General features: G+C 49.2%; 1 protein-coding gene across 4 annotated transcripts in view; it reads left to right on the top strand.

Moving 5' to 3' along the window:
* Pacs2 (phosphofurin acidic cluster sorting protein 2) overlaps positions 1–15,429 on the top strand; it is a 60,343-nt gene that overhangs the window by 14,893 nt on the left and 30,021 nt on the right. For all 4 annotated transcript variants that reach the window (XM_076920974.1, XM_076920972.1, XM_076920973.1 and 1 more), the window contains exon 2: positions 14,596–14,683. In XM_076920974.1, the coding sequence (XP_076777089.1) occupies positions 14,596–14,683 (88 nt within the window). The remainder of the gene's footprint in view (positions 1–14,595; positions 14,684–15,429) is intronic.

The raw sequence follows: 15,429 nt of genomic DNA, 5'->3' as shown, positions 1-15,429 counted from the left end.
CCTCCCAGCATCGTCCAGCTGCTGTAAGGGTAATGGATGGAGACAGGCATCATGGCCCCCACTAAGGTGGGGCTGGCGTCAGGCGTCATTGGAGCCACGGTCGTGCAGGTGGGAGCTGCAGGCATTGCTTCAGCATTCTCCACCTGCATTCTCGTGGGCAGAGGGGAGAGAGTGGGATGGAAGCTGCCCCTGCTCTGTCTGCTGCAGGCACCGCCGGGCCGTCAGTAGCCCTGGTTGTGTTCTTGGTACCCAGCGAGATGTGCCAATCAAATTGTCAGCTGCTGACACTGGGTTTTGTTCTTCTGGGACTCTGTCTGTCGCATATGAACATAGCTTTTCCTGTTCTGGTTTAAGCCTTTTTCCTTTTGCTGCTCAGTCCTCTCCTGGATGGAAGCTGCTCGGTCACTCCCCTTGAGGCTCACCAGCAGTGAGCCCTGTCCAGGCCGTCTGTCTGTCTGTCAGGCTGCACATCTCACCTGCCCTGAGCTCCGGAGTCCAGCTGTCTATGTACAGTTGTTTTCTCCATCCCCATGAGCTCTGCTTGAGAAGTGTGTCATTGTTCTCTCAATCCTCAGCCCCGAGCACAGGTGGCTTTGCCAACTGACTCTAAGCGTGAGACTCTTGGCTCTGTGGACCTCATTACGGCCAGTGGGAAGCCCTAAGGTGCTCAGTCCACCACAGTCAGGATTGCTCATGTGGCCTGAGTGGATGTTCGGAGGAGGCGGCTGGCACTGGAGCCTCCCTGGAGGGAAGCTTAGACGTTTGCCGTGAAGCTCTTACTGTATGGATTCTGCTGTGTGGCTGTAACAGCTGGGGCAGGAAGTGCAGATGGGGCATCGGGCCTAGCTGAGTCCTGATTGGTTGTGGGGTCTCTGTGGCTCAGCCCAAGACAGGTGCAGAGGAAGTCACGGTCCTGCATTTTCTCCCAGGTGGCCCAGAAGTCTGAGCACGTTGGGTAGATTCTGGCATGAGTCTTTTACTGCACAGTGGTTCTCGCCACCCAGCTACTTACCCCTCCTCCTGTGTCCCAGCAGAAGCACATCTGAGTCTTAACAGAGTCCATCTTAAATATCTTTCTGCTTTGGGGTCAGGAAGAAATCCAAGACAATCTCATGGTCCAGCTCCACCATTCCCCTTGTCTTCAGGGGATGCCTGGAGTGTGCGCACTGTTCTGTTGCCTTCGGATCCATGTCCATACTCCACACCTACGGGCGGGGCAGCATTGCAGTACTTACCTCTGTTGACCCATGACCCCTAGCAAACAACTGGAAAACACACACCTGGCCCTTCCTTGCTTCTTGCTTCTTAACCCCCTACTGGTACTCTTGAGGCTCACCTGTTACCCCAGGCATCTCCACTCTGTCCTCCACAGTGCCTTGTATCCAGTATGTGTTGGTCTGTCTTGGAGGTACTCCTATATGTCCCCACATTGGAAGCTACAGTGTGGAGCAGCGTGCTGTAGTCAACTGAGGCCACTCAGGTCCTGTGGAGACTGTCATTATGGACTGTTCTGCCCCGACTGGTGCCAGCCAGTTGTGGAGGTGTTGTTAAAGCAGCCTGGGTCACACTGGGGTCAGGCAGCTTTGGGTGACTCCTTAGAGAGCTGAGCATTTGAGTTAGTCAGACCCTTTGGTGAGACAGGAGCCTGAGAACCGCCATTTATGGGTTTGAACGGAGAATGGTTTACTTTGCTCAGCTCCAGAGGTTCCAGTCCTTGGCAGCTGAGAGGGCAGTTTGGAGCACAGCTGTTTACCTCATAATGGACAGGAAGCAACGAGCACCCCTGTGCTACAGTCTCTCTCCTTTTCCTTCCCTGTTCTACCTGCTTCCAGCGTCATACGGTGCCTCTCACACTCTGGGTGTGCCTTCTGCCCCGACACCCTCATAGCAAACCTAGAGTAGACTAGTCTCTTACCGGGTTTCCACAGCCAGTCAGATGATGTTGGAGAGTAGCTGCCACAAGGTTGAAGGCACAGGAAACAGTATCCGTCCCCACTGACGCACCGGGTGTCCCAATGCAGTATCTATCCACCCATGCACAGGGTGTCCCATGCAGTATCCACCCACCCACGCACAGGGTGTCCCATTCTTTCTTTCTTATTTATTTATTTAGAGACAGGCTGTTACTTAGTATGGTCTGGCCTGGAACTGAATATATAGTTGTGCTTGACCCTGAACTCCTGATGTACAGATTACAGACGTGTACCACCACAGCTGGCTTGCATTCCCATTGTTGTCCACCCTTCACCTTCTGTCCCGTGAACTGCTGTGGGAGGGACAGGAAGAGAAAGGTGTTGGCACTTCAGTCTAGAGGCTGCTGGCTTCCAGACTCTCACCTTCCTGGTTGGAGACATCTCTTGTGGCTGCAGATTTTAGTGTAGCTGCAACAAGATGGTTGCTCAGGCCAGAGGCTTGCTGTGTGAGGTCCAGCAGGCCTTACAGGAAGGCTAATGAGACTGTCACAGTAACTGTCTGGCAGCTTCGATCCTTTGTACCAGATGAACATTGACACTAAGGACACGTCAGATACTTGCACTCACAGCATTTGTCCACGAAGGGCATCTCCTCTCAGGCCCTTGCCTGCCTGGGCACTGTGTAGAATGCTGCCTTGTGGAGGTTGTGGGTGACTTTGAGGTGAATGTGGCTTTGGGCCTGTCCTGTCTTCCTCTGATGTGAACAGTTGCAGGGCAGGGCTCCCTACAGTGTCCTGTAGCAGGGCTCTGCACATCCTCTTCCTTCCTGGGGCTTGTCTTCTGTCCCTCTGTGGTGCCTCTCAGAAGATGGGCCCCAGACCGTAGATCAGCTGAGTGTTGAGGCTCCTGGAGCCTGCCTCCCCACGAAACCCTAGAAGTCTGCTCAGGAGGACTGGAAGGAAAATAGCTATCCCCACCACAAGGCCAGCTGCAGGCTAGGCTGGCCTCTGTCCTGTATGACCCCCAGTCTCCATGTTAGCTGTCACTGTGACAGATTCTTTTTTTTTTTTTTAATATTTATTATTATTTATACAAATACACTGTAGCTGTGTTCAAACACACCAGAAGAGGGCATCAGATTCCATTACACATGGTTGTGAGCCACCATGTGGTTGCTGGGAATTGAACTCAGGACCTCTGGAAGAGCAGTCAGTGCTCTTGACCTGTGAGCCATCTCTCCAGCCCACTGTGACAGATTCTTGACAGAAACATTTTTAAGGAGGAAACTTGTTTTCAGGTTTTAGATGTTTCAGTTCATGGTCACTGGCTTTTAAAGCCATGGGGAGGCAGAACAAAGGCAGAAGGGAGAGGTAGACAGGCAGCCGGGATGAGGGGATGGCCATGTCAAGATGCACTCTCTCCGGGGCACCTCTTTCCTCCAACCACGCCCCACCTTCTAGAGCTCCATAACCTTCCAACTTTGAATCTGTCAGTGATTCATTGATTAAACCAGCACTCTGATGATTTAGTAGTGCCTGGAAATACCTCACGGACACGCCAGAGCTGTGCTCTACTAATGTCTTAGGCATCTCAGTCCAGTCAAGCTAACGATCAAGACCCTCCCTCACAACCTTATAATGGCGTGCACGTGTGTGACACAGGAGATAGTAGAGCAGAGGAACACTCCCCTTTTGTCAGCCATCATGTGCACAGCACACCCACATACCTGGGGCTTCTGGCTTGTGATAAAAGAATTGGCAGTTCTCTGAGCTGAAAGATCCAGGCCCTGTTGATCTGAGGGCACAACCTCCTCATGGCAGGATCACAATTATGTGATGACTCGGGAGGCTCCTGAGTGGCATGGTGGAGCACGTGGCCAGGGCAGTGCCACTTTGAGCTCTGTGTGTTTCTAGCCTCACCCACAGAGCCCCTTTGGAGCCTGCCTGCATTCCCAGCAGACATTACACAAATGGTTCCTCCTTGTTGACTGTGTTGTCTTCTGCCCTGGTCCCAGGACTGAGTGGCACTATACATTCCTTCTTCTCTACTACTCACCTTGATGGGGCTGGCTTCTGATGGGGTGAGGTGGGAATATAGAAACCCAGTGGTAGGAAGGTTATCTGGCCTAGTTACAGCCTGCTGACCCTTCCTTCTATAGAAGCTGCCCTACCCCTGAGTGCTAGCCAGTGGGGGATATTGAGAAGGCACTCATGCAGTTTTGTTTTTTTCATTGACCAGGGACACCCATGTCCAGATAAGGTCCAGGCCCTGTGGAGAAAACTGCGCTGAGCCAGTGAGGCTGACAGCTGCCCCAGGCCACACAGTACATTTCTGGCTCAGGGAGGTTAGCAGGTGCTCAGGGTGCAGTGAGTGGAGCCCACAGCCCCTCGTGGAACCTACTCCCCCAGACTGCCACACTATCTATGCCTTTTAACCAGAAGCCCCTCCTCAGATGCTCACTACAGTGAGAACTGGCAGAGCTGCATACACGACCTTGACACTTGGACCCACACAGGGGTGGACACCACCCTGCCTGGCCTCTAGGGTGCTGGCGTGTGGCATTTCTCTGCCTGCGAGGCATGAGAACAGACGGCCAGTTGCCACCACAGGCCTAGCTCCCACGTGGCCAGGCATGCGTGAGGGGGCTGCGCCTGGAACAAAAGCTCCTTCAGTTTTTCCTCCAACAAACATAGGGTCAGCAGGTTTGGGGGCCCCCAGATTTATTCCTTTGTGAAACAGAGCTTCTAACCTCTTGTGCGCCATCACATGCCTGAAGAAAAAGGGTGTGAATCACTGTTCTTGGAGGCCGCCATCGTGCTTTCCACAGTGCTACCACGGTCATGCAAAGTGGCCAGCTGTCCCCTGCTCTGGGCCAGGCTGTTCTCTAGGAGTGAATGGGCATACTTGGATGGAGCGTTCCTGGTCATGGCTGCGTCCCTCATGTACTCCTCGGCGAGTTTAGGCAGTAGAGAATGAGAGCTAAGTAAGACTGGCCAGTCGCAGGACACAGGGGACAGTCGCAGGACACAGGGGACAGTCACAGGACACAGGGGACGGCTGTTCAGGTTCTTGGTCCCCATGTGGGTGCAAACACATCTGAATCTTCGTCTAGTGATAAGGGAGAGATGAGAAAGGGTGGGTGACTCTGGAACTCGGCAGTAAGCCTGTGCTAGCCATTGTTCCTGCTCTGCCTAGGGACATGCCAGCTCCAAGGTCCCAGGGACTACTGAATTCTGCCTTGGCCTTTCCTGCCAGCCCTACTCCTTGTATCCCAGATGGGGTCTCCTGACCCTTATTAGGCGGACAGCTCACTAAGAGGTCTTGCCCCTAACGATGGGTTTGTCTTCTCGCTCAACAAATTATACTTTTATATCCCCAGTTTGCCATTGGGGTGTGTGTGTGTGTGTGTGTGTGTGTGTGTGTGTGTGTGTATGTGTGTGTCCTATACTCTCTGCCCAGCGTCACCTCATGAAAGAGTATGGTGAGTGGAAGCCATGTGTTCCCACACATAGGTGAGTGAGGATGTGCTGTTGGTAAGAGCCTCACTTCCTATGTGGCTATAGAGCCCTGTAAATGGAAGAAGACAGCTATAGGCTGTCTTCATGAGAGGGTTTTTTTTTTTTTTTTTTTTAAGATTTTGCAGGTTTTCATTTATGTACACTTGTGTACATCTGTGTAAGTGTAAGCCATGTGCGCTTGGTATGTATGCCAGGTGCTCATGAAGGCCAGAAGAGGGCATCAGATCCCCTGGAGCTGCTGCAGTTCCAGGCAGTTGTGAACATCTTCAAGTAGTAACATCAGGCTCTCTGGAAGAGCGGCTCATGTTCTTAACCATTAAGCTATCTCTCCAGCCCCGCAGAAGATGCTCATGGTGTTACAGCCAAGCCCTTTGGTACTGTTGGTGGGATTGTAAACTAGCAGGGTGGTCCTTTGGAAGATAGTATGCAGGTGTCTCAGAATTAGGCTTTGATCTAGTAGTTCCATTTCCCATAGATAGATAGATAGATAGATAGACAGACAGACAGACAGACAGACAGACAGACAGACAGATAGAGGCTGGGAGATAGCTGTCCATGTCTGGTCATAGCCAAGACATTCACAGCACCCAAGAGGCCAAATAGCTTACATGCCAGACAGCTGACAGTAGACAAGTGTGGCCTATCTATACCACACATAGAACATTCTGTCACATACTATAACTTGGATGAACCTGAGGACAGTCTAGCCAGTTGGTGAGCTTCACATGCAGTAAGAAACCCTGTCTCAAAATAGAATGTGGAAACAGTCAAGAGTAGCTGATGTTGCTCTCTGGCCTTCCTATACCGGTCTACACACATGAGCATGTGCACATACACCACACACAATGAACAAAAATAATACTGCCTGGTTATGGTGGAATGCACCTGTAGTCCCAGTACTCGGGAGACAGGCAGGCGGGTCTCTGTGTGTTCAAGGCCAGCATAGTCTACAAAGAGAATTTAGGCCAGCTACTTATTAAAATGAGACCCTGTCTAAAAGCAAAATCCAAAATACCAAATACAGCATTGTCAATATGTATGAGAACTTTGATAATTTTTCAGAAAAAGTATGAATTATCAGTTGAGCATCCGTAAGCCAAAGTCCAAAATGTTCAAGTTCACAACATTTTGAGCATCATGATGCCTTGGGTGGCTACTTCTGTCTATCATGGGATAGATCCAACTGAAAATGTGGGTGGACCTTATTTTCTTCAAGGTGTGTTTTGTGTGCGTGTTTGGGGGTATGTGTGTGCTTGTGTGCCCATGTGTGGGCATGCGTGTGTGTAAATATTTTGGAACGCTTGGCCATGGGCATTTCAGACAAGGGAAACTTGAGCTGTTCTCAGTTATGGATCCCTAAAGAGGAAGCCTGAGGAAATCAGGCTGAAGGTAGAGAAGGTGATAGGGCTGTTCCTAAGCTGTGATGTCAGGAAGGGCACAGCCTCAGACGGAAGGAAGGGCAGGCACATTCACCAATCACATGGTGGTCCCCAGTGCTAACAGGCTGAAGCTTGTAAGTCAGCCCAGATGGCATAAAGGGAAGCTGGGTTAACAACATACACTCATGGATGACTTAATACATGAGGATGTCTCAAATGTACAGTATTCATGGAAAGAGAAACTGTTGATTGAAAAAAATATTTGGTGAAGTTTGACTGTGCCTTTAAGACCATAGAACTTGGGTCAGTGAGAAGGCTACAAGGGTATGGTGGCGTGCTATGAAGCCTGCTGACCTGAGTTCAGTCCCTGTGACCTGTGGTGGAAATTTCCCTGTAACCCCTTCACATGTCCCCCATATATACATAAAACTTAAAGATTTTATTTTAAATTATGTGTATTTGTCTTACTCTGTGTGGGTATGTGCATGTGAGTGCAAGTCCCTGCAGGGGCCACAAGTTGTCAGGTCTTCTGGAGCTCGAGTTACAGATGCTTGTAACCACCCTGTGTAGGTGCTAGGAACCAAATTCAGGTCCTCTGCAAGAGCCATGTGCTCTTAAACACAGACCCATCTCTCCAGCTCCTATTTAAAAAAAAAAAAGTAAGAACATAGAAATAAATATAGTTTGTTATCCAGTTCTTACCAAAGTTTGGAGGCCCCACCATCCAGTATGGCAATGGACATCTAATTGTTAGTTGAAATTTGTAACTCAGTTTTGTGAATGTAGAAATGGGAGATTTCTGCCTCTTCAGAAAGTTCCAGACAGTGTTGTGTCAGCACACAGTTCTCAATGCACACATCAGAAGTTAGTATACTTGAAGCCAGAAGAGGAAAAGCTATTTAAACTGTTCTATTTGCGTACATATATGTGTGTGTGTCAGTGTGTGTACACGTTTATGTGGGTGCACTTGCCTGCACACTAGGGAAGCCAGAGAGAGCATCAGCTTGTTTGAGGCCAGAGTTACAGGCTTGCTTACACACATGCTGCTGTGTCCATGTGTACACCCAGATTATTTATACCCGTGCTGGGATCTGAGCTCTGGTCCTTGTGATTATGCAGCATGTGGGCTTAAGCGCCAAGCTATCTCTCCAGTTCTTATCACAACTACTCTGGAAGTACTGGACAGTGCAGTGAGACACTAAATCAGATGGCTGGCTTCAAATTCAGGTCCAGATGCAGACAGCCAAGCAGGATGAGGCATGTCTGTACACCAGGTACTCAGGAGGCCGAGGCAAGCGGACTGAAAGTTCAAGGTCTGCCCAGGCAGCTTAGTGAGGCTTTGCCTCAATATAAATGAAAAAGGATGAGGGCATAGTTCAGTGGTGGACCAATTACCCAGCATGCTCTAGGTTGGAATGCACATAGAAGAAAAAAAGATTTGTGGGAGAAATCTCGGGTATGAAACAGAAGCAAAGCTTCAGGGTCGTTAAATGTCACTTGTCCCTAAATACAGTTTGATCTCATAAAATTCTACACATTTTCAACCCTAGCAAGCTAGTTCTAGGATGTATACGAAGTAGACAGACAGCATTGAAAACAGGTGTGTGTAAGCTAAGGGAGTTTCCGTGTTTTTAATGTGTTCGATGACTAGGTGGAAGCTTAAAACTAGTCCTCACCCTCATGAGCTTATACATCCAAAATCGGGGTGCCAGCAGATCCACTGTCTGGTGGGGTCACTTCCTGAGCTCTTAGCCAGCTTTTGTGTCCTCATCTGGCAGAAGGAGCAGTGGTTGCAGGTCCCTTACAGTCTCCCTAAAGAGGACCCACCTTCTTGACCTCCTAAGTCTATATCACCTTGGGAGTTAGGATTTCAACATGGATTTGGGGAGGAAACCAACATTCCTTTACTTAACTGGTATTCCCACAGCCTCCTAGCAGTCAGATGCCTTCCTGAGATGGTCAGGTCGGATCCAGATCCAGCTCAACCACCAGTGGACCATATCTCATGCCATAGGTAGCATGCCTGCCCAGGCCATCCCTGGTGGTCTAGGGCCCACAGTATTTCTGTAACTGGAAGCCAGAAATGAAGCTTTGAGTTGGGCCGTGCTTCCTTCTTTGATCCATGATATGGTAGGTGTCTGGTAGAGGGCTGGCTATATGGTTCTTCATTCTTGGTGCTGGCTTCTGCACCTAGGTCAAGCTGGCTGCCTCAGTTCTGTCCTTGCAGACAGGGGGATGGGAGTGAACAAGGAGCCTGCCACCAAAAAGTGGCATGGGTCTCCCTAGATCTGACCTGTTCCCATTGTTAACTAGCTTCCCACAGAGAGGACACCATCATCCAGCCAGCATGGGAGGTGTCTCACAGTTAGGGTAGAGTGCAGGCACAACCTCCTCAGGACAACCGGACAGAGGCTAGGGTGAGCCTTGTCTCCAAGAAAACCCTCTCTCCATGCAGAGAACACGTGTTGACTCATTAGAGCAAGCTGCCCTACCTCTGCTGCCTCACGTTGTTCCTGAAACCAAAGAAGGCTCTGTAGGATTGAGACATGAGACAGGATCTCACACTGGGGGCCAGTCTGACCTTGAACTCTGCTCTGCACTGATTCTGTTTTTCCTTCCTTCCTTTCTCTTTTTTTTGCATCCATTTTGAACAGATGCACATAGAGGCCAGAGGTTGTGTTGGGTGTCTCCCGTCATAAAGCTTCATTTTACACAGCAGGCAGGGTGGCTCATTTGAACCCAGAGCTCACCAATTTGGCTACTCTGGCTAGCTCTTTTGCTCCAGGGATCCCTTCCCTGTCTCTGCCTCCAGAACACCGGGTGGCTGTCCCTCGCACAGGCATTGCATAGGCTCTGGGGATCCGAGTGACATCTCCCCAGCTCCCAAGCTGGTTCTTTAGTCACGGTGTTGAGCAGATGCAGTAAAAGAGGAGGTAGTAGCACTTGGCAGGTTACCTGCGGGTGTGGACGTGTACACCCTGCCGGTGAACTGCATCTTGTAATGTGTTGCCTTTAAAGTGCACAGCTTGCTGGGCAGTGGTGGCGCTTGCCTTTAATCCCAGCACTTGGGAGGCAGAGGCAGGCGGATTTCTGAGTTTGAGGCCAGCCTGGTCTACAGAGTGAGTTCCAGGACAGCCATGGCTACACAGAGAAACCCTGTCTCGAAAAACCAAAAAAAAAAAAAAAAAAAAAGTGCATGGCTTCTCACTGACACGTCTCAGGAATGGCCTTATTCCTAAGTGCCATGTGTCAGCAATTTGTTCCCTGTCTGCTTGAATCCTGATGCCTTTTTAGAATATACCATAGGCCCACCTGTGCCTCTAGTCTGTCTTTTCAGACCTGTATTTTTCAGAGCTAATGGACACAATGCTGCCCTCTTGACTCTAGTCTCTGTTGTCCAGGATGACAGAGGTACCCTACCCCTATAGTTAACTTGGAAGCCCTTTTAAAAAACATTTAAAATTATTTTTATTTTCATTTTATCTGTGTGGTGTTTAGCTCTCATGTATGCCTGTTCACCAACTACGTGCATACCTGGTGCCCACAGAGGCCAGAAGAGGGTGTCAGATCCCCTGAAGCTGGAGTTAGAGATAGTCTAAGCCACCATGTAGGTGTTGGGAATTGAATTTGGGTCCTCTGGAAGAGCAACATGTACCCTTAACTGCTGACCCATCTCTTGAGCCCCCTTGACTGTGATTTATTAGTGTTTATGGAGAGGACATGCATACTGTTGACCAGAGCTCATGTGAACGTTCACGTGTGCGTCTTTGTGTGAGTTCAGGCTCACTGTCCCTGGCTGGATTCCAAGGCTGCCGTGCTCTGCCGAGAGCTGTGTGGCTTCACGGAGACTTAAAAACTGATTTCCAGACGTCCAGTGGCTCTGCCTCCTGCCCAGGGCTGGGCGCCAGTGCTTTATGCTGTGAACAGCCCTGGGGTAGTTTCTGCTTATGACTGTGACTTGTACTTGCATCACCAGTGACTAATGATGTCGGCTACCTTTCTTGCCAAGTCACCTGCCTTTCCAGGCGAAGGAGCTGTTCAAATGCTTGCTTTATTTTTTTTTGTTTTTAATTTGTATTTTATGGTACAGGTGTTTTGTTTATATGTATCTCACCATACCACATGTGTGGCTTGTGCCCAAAGATGTCCAAGGAGAGTACTAGAGCCTCTGGAGTCAGAAGTATCTTTTTTTTTTTTGAGACCAGTTTCTCACTGATCCTGGAGTATAGCAGTTGTCCTAGACTGCCTTGCTACAGAGCCTGAGAGTCTCCCCTGCCTCCACAGTGCTGAGATTACAGTCATGTGACATTGTACATGGAGTCTGAGGATGGAACTTAGGTGCATGGCAAGAACTTTGCCAACTAATCCAGCTCCCCGTCCTCAAAGCCTGTCTTGTAACAGTGGTTTTGCAGAGGAAGCTTGTCCTTTTTTTTTTTTTTTTTTTTTTTTTTTTTTTTGTGGTCTCAGACAGATTCTCACCGTATAGCCCTGGCTGGCCTGAAACTCACTCTGTGGACCAGGCTGGGCTCAAAACTCAGAGTTCTGCCTGCCTCTGCCTCCCACGTGGGATTAAAGGTGTGAGTCATTATTGCAGCCAAAGTCTTAAATTTTGGTGGTGTCAGATTTATCAGTTCTTTCTCTGACTGTCCATCTCTGCCTCCCCTTCTGTGGGCATCACATTGTGCGTAGCTCGTGGGGTCAGGGTGAGAGAGCTACACTCTATTCTCCTTTTTTTTTTTTTCTCAGTTGGTCTGGATGTTCTAGCTCCTTTGCATATGAGATGTAAAATCAGCGTGTTGATTTTGACGGAACCACACTCCCCTTCTTGTGATTTTACGGGAATAGTGCTGAATTGATAAACTATTTGGGGAGAATTGATGTGTAGCCGTAGCCTGGCTCCCCACTTCCTTCTGTTGTTGAGGTTGTTCATCAGCATTCAGAGCTCCCTTTAAAAACTTATTTGCTTATTATTATTGTGTGTGTTTGCCAGATGCATGAGTGTGGGTCAGAGGACAATTTTGTGATGTCGGTTCTCTCCTGACACTTTTCTGTGGGTTCCAGGGATCAAACTCAGGTTGCCAGGCCTGTGCAGTGAGTGACTTCACTTGTCAGCCCAGCATTTGGAGTTTCCGGCATGCATTTACTTTAGATGTATTTTCTCTACGTGGAGGTAATATGAGTGAATGTTTTTTGAACACTTGACTTCCAGTTGTCTACTGGGAACAGCATGTGGTTCGTAGTTGCTTTTCATAGGCAACTGGGTCTATGGGAGCTTGTCTTGACCCTTCCTACATTCTGTAGATCTCTGTTTCTCTGTGCACAGTCCTGGTGTCTGTAGACAGTGGTGGTTTGCTTCTCCCTTTCCTGGCCTCATGTCGACCTGGCAGGACAGGGCCATGTGAGGCACAGCGGTCAGGCCAGCCCCCATGCTGTCTTCAGGGAAGTGAGTCTCCTGCTCCCTGACAGGTGCAGACTGAGGGATTCCTTCTTTTCCTGGCTTGCTGAGAGGTCTAGCATGAATGTCAGAATTGCCTCCTGAGCTCCTGCAGACTACCACATTCCTCCTGCATAGCCCAGGAGGCTCCATACAGCCCCAGTTGTTGCCATAGCAACCTCACTTGATGCTAGCTTTCTGTGTGTGGCAGGATAGCAAACAGTCAAAGACTCAGCTTAGAGAGATTGCTTTTAGTCTGCAGCACAGTGGGACATCACGATGGCATCGTGGACATAAGGAGACTACACACCTGACAGTCGGCAGCACAGCCAAAACCTAGGAAGGGTCCGGGTCCACAGTCCTCCACCGAACCCTCCTCCTAAAAGGCATGTCCTCCACTGGGTTCCACAGTCCCCGAGGATGTGTCTTCCACTGGACCCTCCTCCTAAAGCTTCTATTACCCAATAGGCACTAAGCCTTTAAGACATGGTCCCTTGAGGAAACTGAACTAAATTGAGGGTACAAATGGGTTTATTTTCTCATTTAGCTTATTGATATGGTAAATTAAAATATTTTCAAATTCTGAACCAGCATTTCATTCCTGGGACATCCCCCATTGGCTGTGTAGATGAATGAATATCCTTATGTCTTACTAGATTTAGCTTGCAAATACCTGTGGAAGAACTTTGCATCTGTGTTCATGACATTGGTCTGTAGTGTGCCTCCCTGTTCTCCTCTTCTCATCTCGTATCTTCGTATCTTCTTCGTCTTTTTTGTTGTTTTTGGGTTTTTTTTTGTTGTTGTTGTTGTTTTTTTTTTTTTTTTTTGGTTTTTCGAGACAGGGTTTCTCTGTGTAGCCCTGGCTGTCCTGGAACTCACTCTGTAGACCAGGCTGGCCTCGAACTCAGAAATCAGCCTGCCTCTGCCTCCCAAGTGCTGGGATTAAAGGTGTGTGCCACCACCGCCCGGCTCATATCTTCTTTTAACAAGGTCTGGCTGAATAGCCCAGGCTGGCCCAGGTCATCCTATCTCAGCCTCCTGAGTGCTGGTACTGTGGGTGAGTGCCAGCCACCACACCCAGCTTTTGTGGGTTTCTTTGTGGTGCTGTTTTTGTCTGTGTTGTTAGAAAGGCATTGCTGATCTCGTGAGCTGAGGCAGTTCTTTCTCTTCTGTCTTCTGGAAGGTTGTGTGGATATGGTTTTTCCCTCTGCCCTGAGCTGGGATGGAGTCCTGGGCATCAGACACGCTCAGCAGTGAGCACTCCACGCCTCTGAGTTCGCTTGATTTTCTTTTTCGGAACATTTGTGGGTCACTGACTTTATTTAATAGATAGTACTGTTCTGTTACCAGTTTCAGCTTGGTAGGCTTTGGAGGCTGGGGGCAGTAAGAGTTGTTACATTTTATCTGCTTGTGGAGTAGGTATCTGAGATCTCTGGTATTCTCTTTTATTTCTGATAAAGAAAGGTTTTTTGTTTTGTTTTGGTTTTTTTTGTCTTTGTTTGGCTAGAGGTTTTATGAATTTTCTCAATCTTTGCAAAAGAGTAACATCTGGTTTTTATTTTCTCTATTTCGAGTTATTTCTGAGCTTATCTCTATTGGCTCCTCACGCTTTGCTGGCGTTTAGTTTCGCACTCTTCTTCTTCTAGTTTCTCATGGCTTTATGCTTGTTCAGTGGGAATCTTTCCACTGAAACAGGAGTGCCCTGACATAGTCTTCATACTGTTTCCATTCCTAAGGCTTTCATTTCCTTTGAGCTACTCTGTCTCTGCAGGTTTATTTCCCAGGTTACTGTGTTTTCTAGTTGTGGTGTCTCGGTAACCACCTCTCACCTGTGGCTTCATTCCGGTACTTCCCCAAGGCCTGCTCTGGTATGAAAGTATTACACAGAAGATTTCCAGAAAGAGACAGCCTACAAGTTTTCAGTGTATGCCAACCATCCCAAATAGTGAGAGGAAGTCCTGTGGCCTCTCAGAGTTGTGTGCACAGCCCTGCTGGTGACCCTGGTGGCTCATCAGGAGCTGTCCCTAAGTAGGCAGAACTTGTCTCCATGTACCTCAAAGGCTTTAGAGCAGGACATGGAGATGAATTCATGCCAGCTTCATGGAGGTGGCGGCATGGGATGGGGGCGGCCAGGCCTGGGTCGGAGGCCGTCTTCTGAGCTCTGCTGCTGCCAGCGCCCTGGCCTCTGGGAGCCTCCTGCTCTTCAGTCTCACATGATTGCCTTTCCCATGACTCTTCTCTGGTCTTTCCATCCAGCCTCTCATAGGACACCCAAGTGTAGCTGTGCTGTCCCGGCAGCTGGGCAGTATACCTAGGAAGTATGCTACAAGTTGGAACCCTGTGTCTTGCAGGTTGTGTAGCCTGACCCTGAAGAAGCTGGCAGTGCTCCGGGAACTGGAAAAGGAACTCCTGTCTGTGGTGATTGCTGTCAAGATGCAGGTAACCCTCACTGCACACACATAAGTGTGGCCAGCCTCACTTCTCACTTGGTCCCTGAACCATTCTCAGAGACCATCACCAGTGAGCCACCTACCTAGAGCTTTTTTTTTTTTTTTTTTTTTTTTTTTTTTTTTCATGCCTCTCCCAGGGTAATAGACTTGAGTAGGAACAAGAAGAGACAGACATGGGCTTTCTAGTCTAGAACCTGCCTCAGTGTTTTGTCCTGTTCTTTGGAGATCCTGTGACTGGAAGAGCTTGGATCCCAACCTTCTTGGGCAGAGCATCCCTGGCCCTCTAGATGTGTCCGCTAGCCCTTTGGGCTGCCTCTGCTGTGTTGGGGACTACAGGTTGACTCTTGGCTGCTCAGATGCAGCTCAGGGTGACCCTCTATGGATGGTCCTTCCCAGGTGGGTGGCATATGCAGGGCAAGTGGCAGGTAGCCTTACACAAAGCCTATATGTCCCCGGGGAAAGGGACAACTGTTCATTATTTACCCCAGACTCTGCCAGGGAGTACTGGTATTGTATTGTATTGTCCTGTGGTATTGGACACACCCGAGACCTGTTGTAATCGTGTTCTAAGCCTTAGCGCTGGGCAAGACTTTCATCTGTCATTCAGGGTCTCCTCTGTCACACAGAGCCCTCCCATTCATGCAGGACCCTCCCATTTTGCCCTGAGATGTGAGGTTGGAGTTCAAGGAGGCCTGGCTTCTGTTTATGGTAAAGGTCTGGGATACCACTCTTCCT

Source organism: Arvicanthis niloticus, chromosome 23 (assembly GCF_011762505.2).
Source record: "Arvicanthis niloticus isolate mArvNil1 chromosome 23, mArvNil1.pat.X, whole genome shotgun sequence".
Lineage (NCBI taxonomy): Eukaryota > Metazoa > Chordata > Mammalia > Rodentia > Muridae > Arvicanthis > Arvicanthis niloticus.
This window is presented reverse-complemented; position numbering and strand designations above follow the sequence as displayed.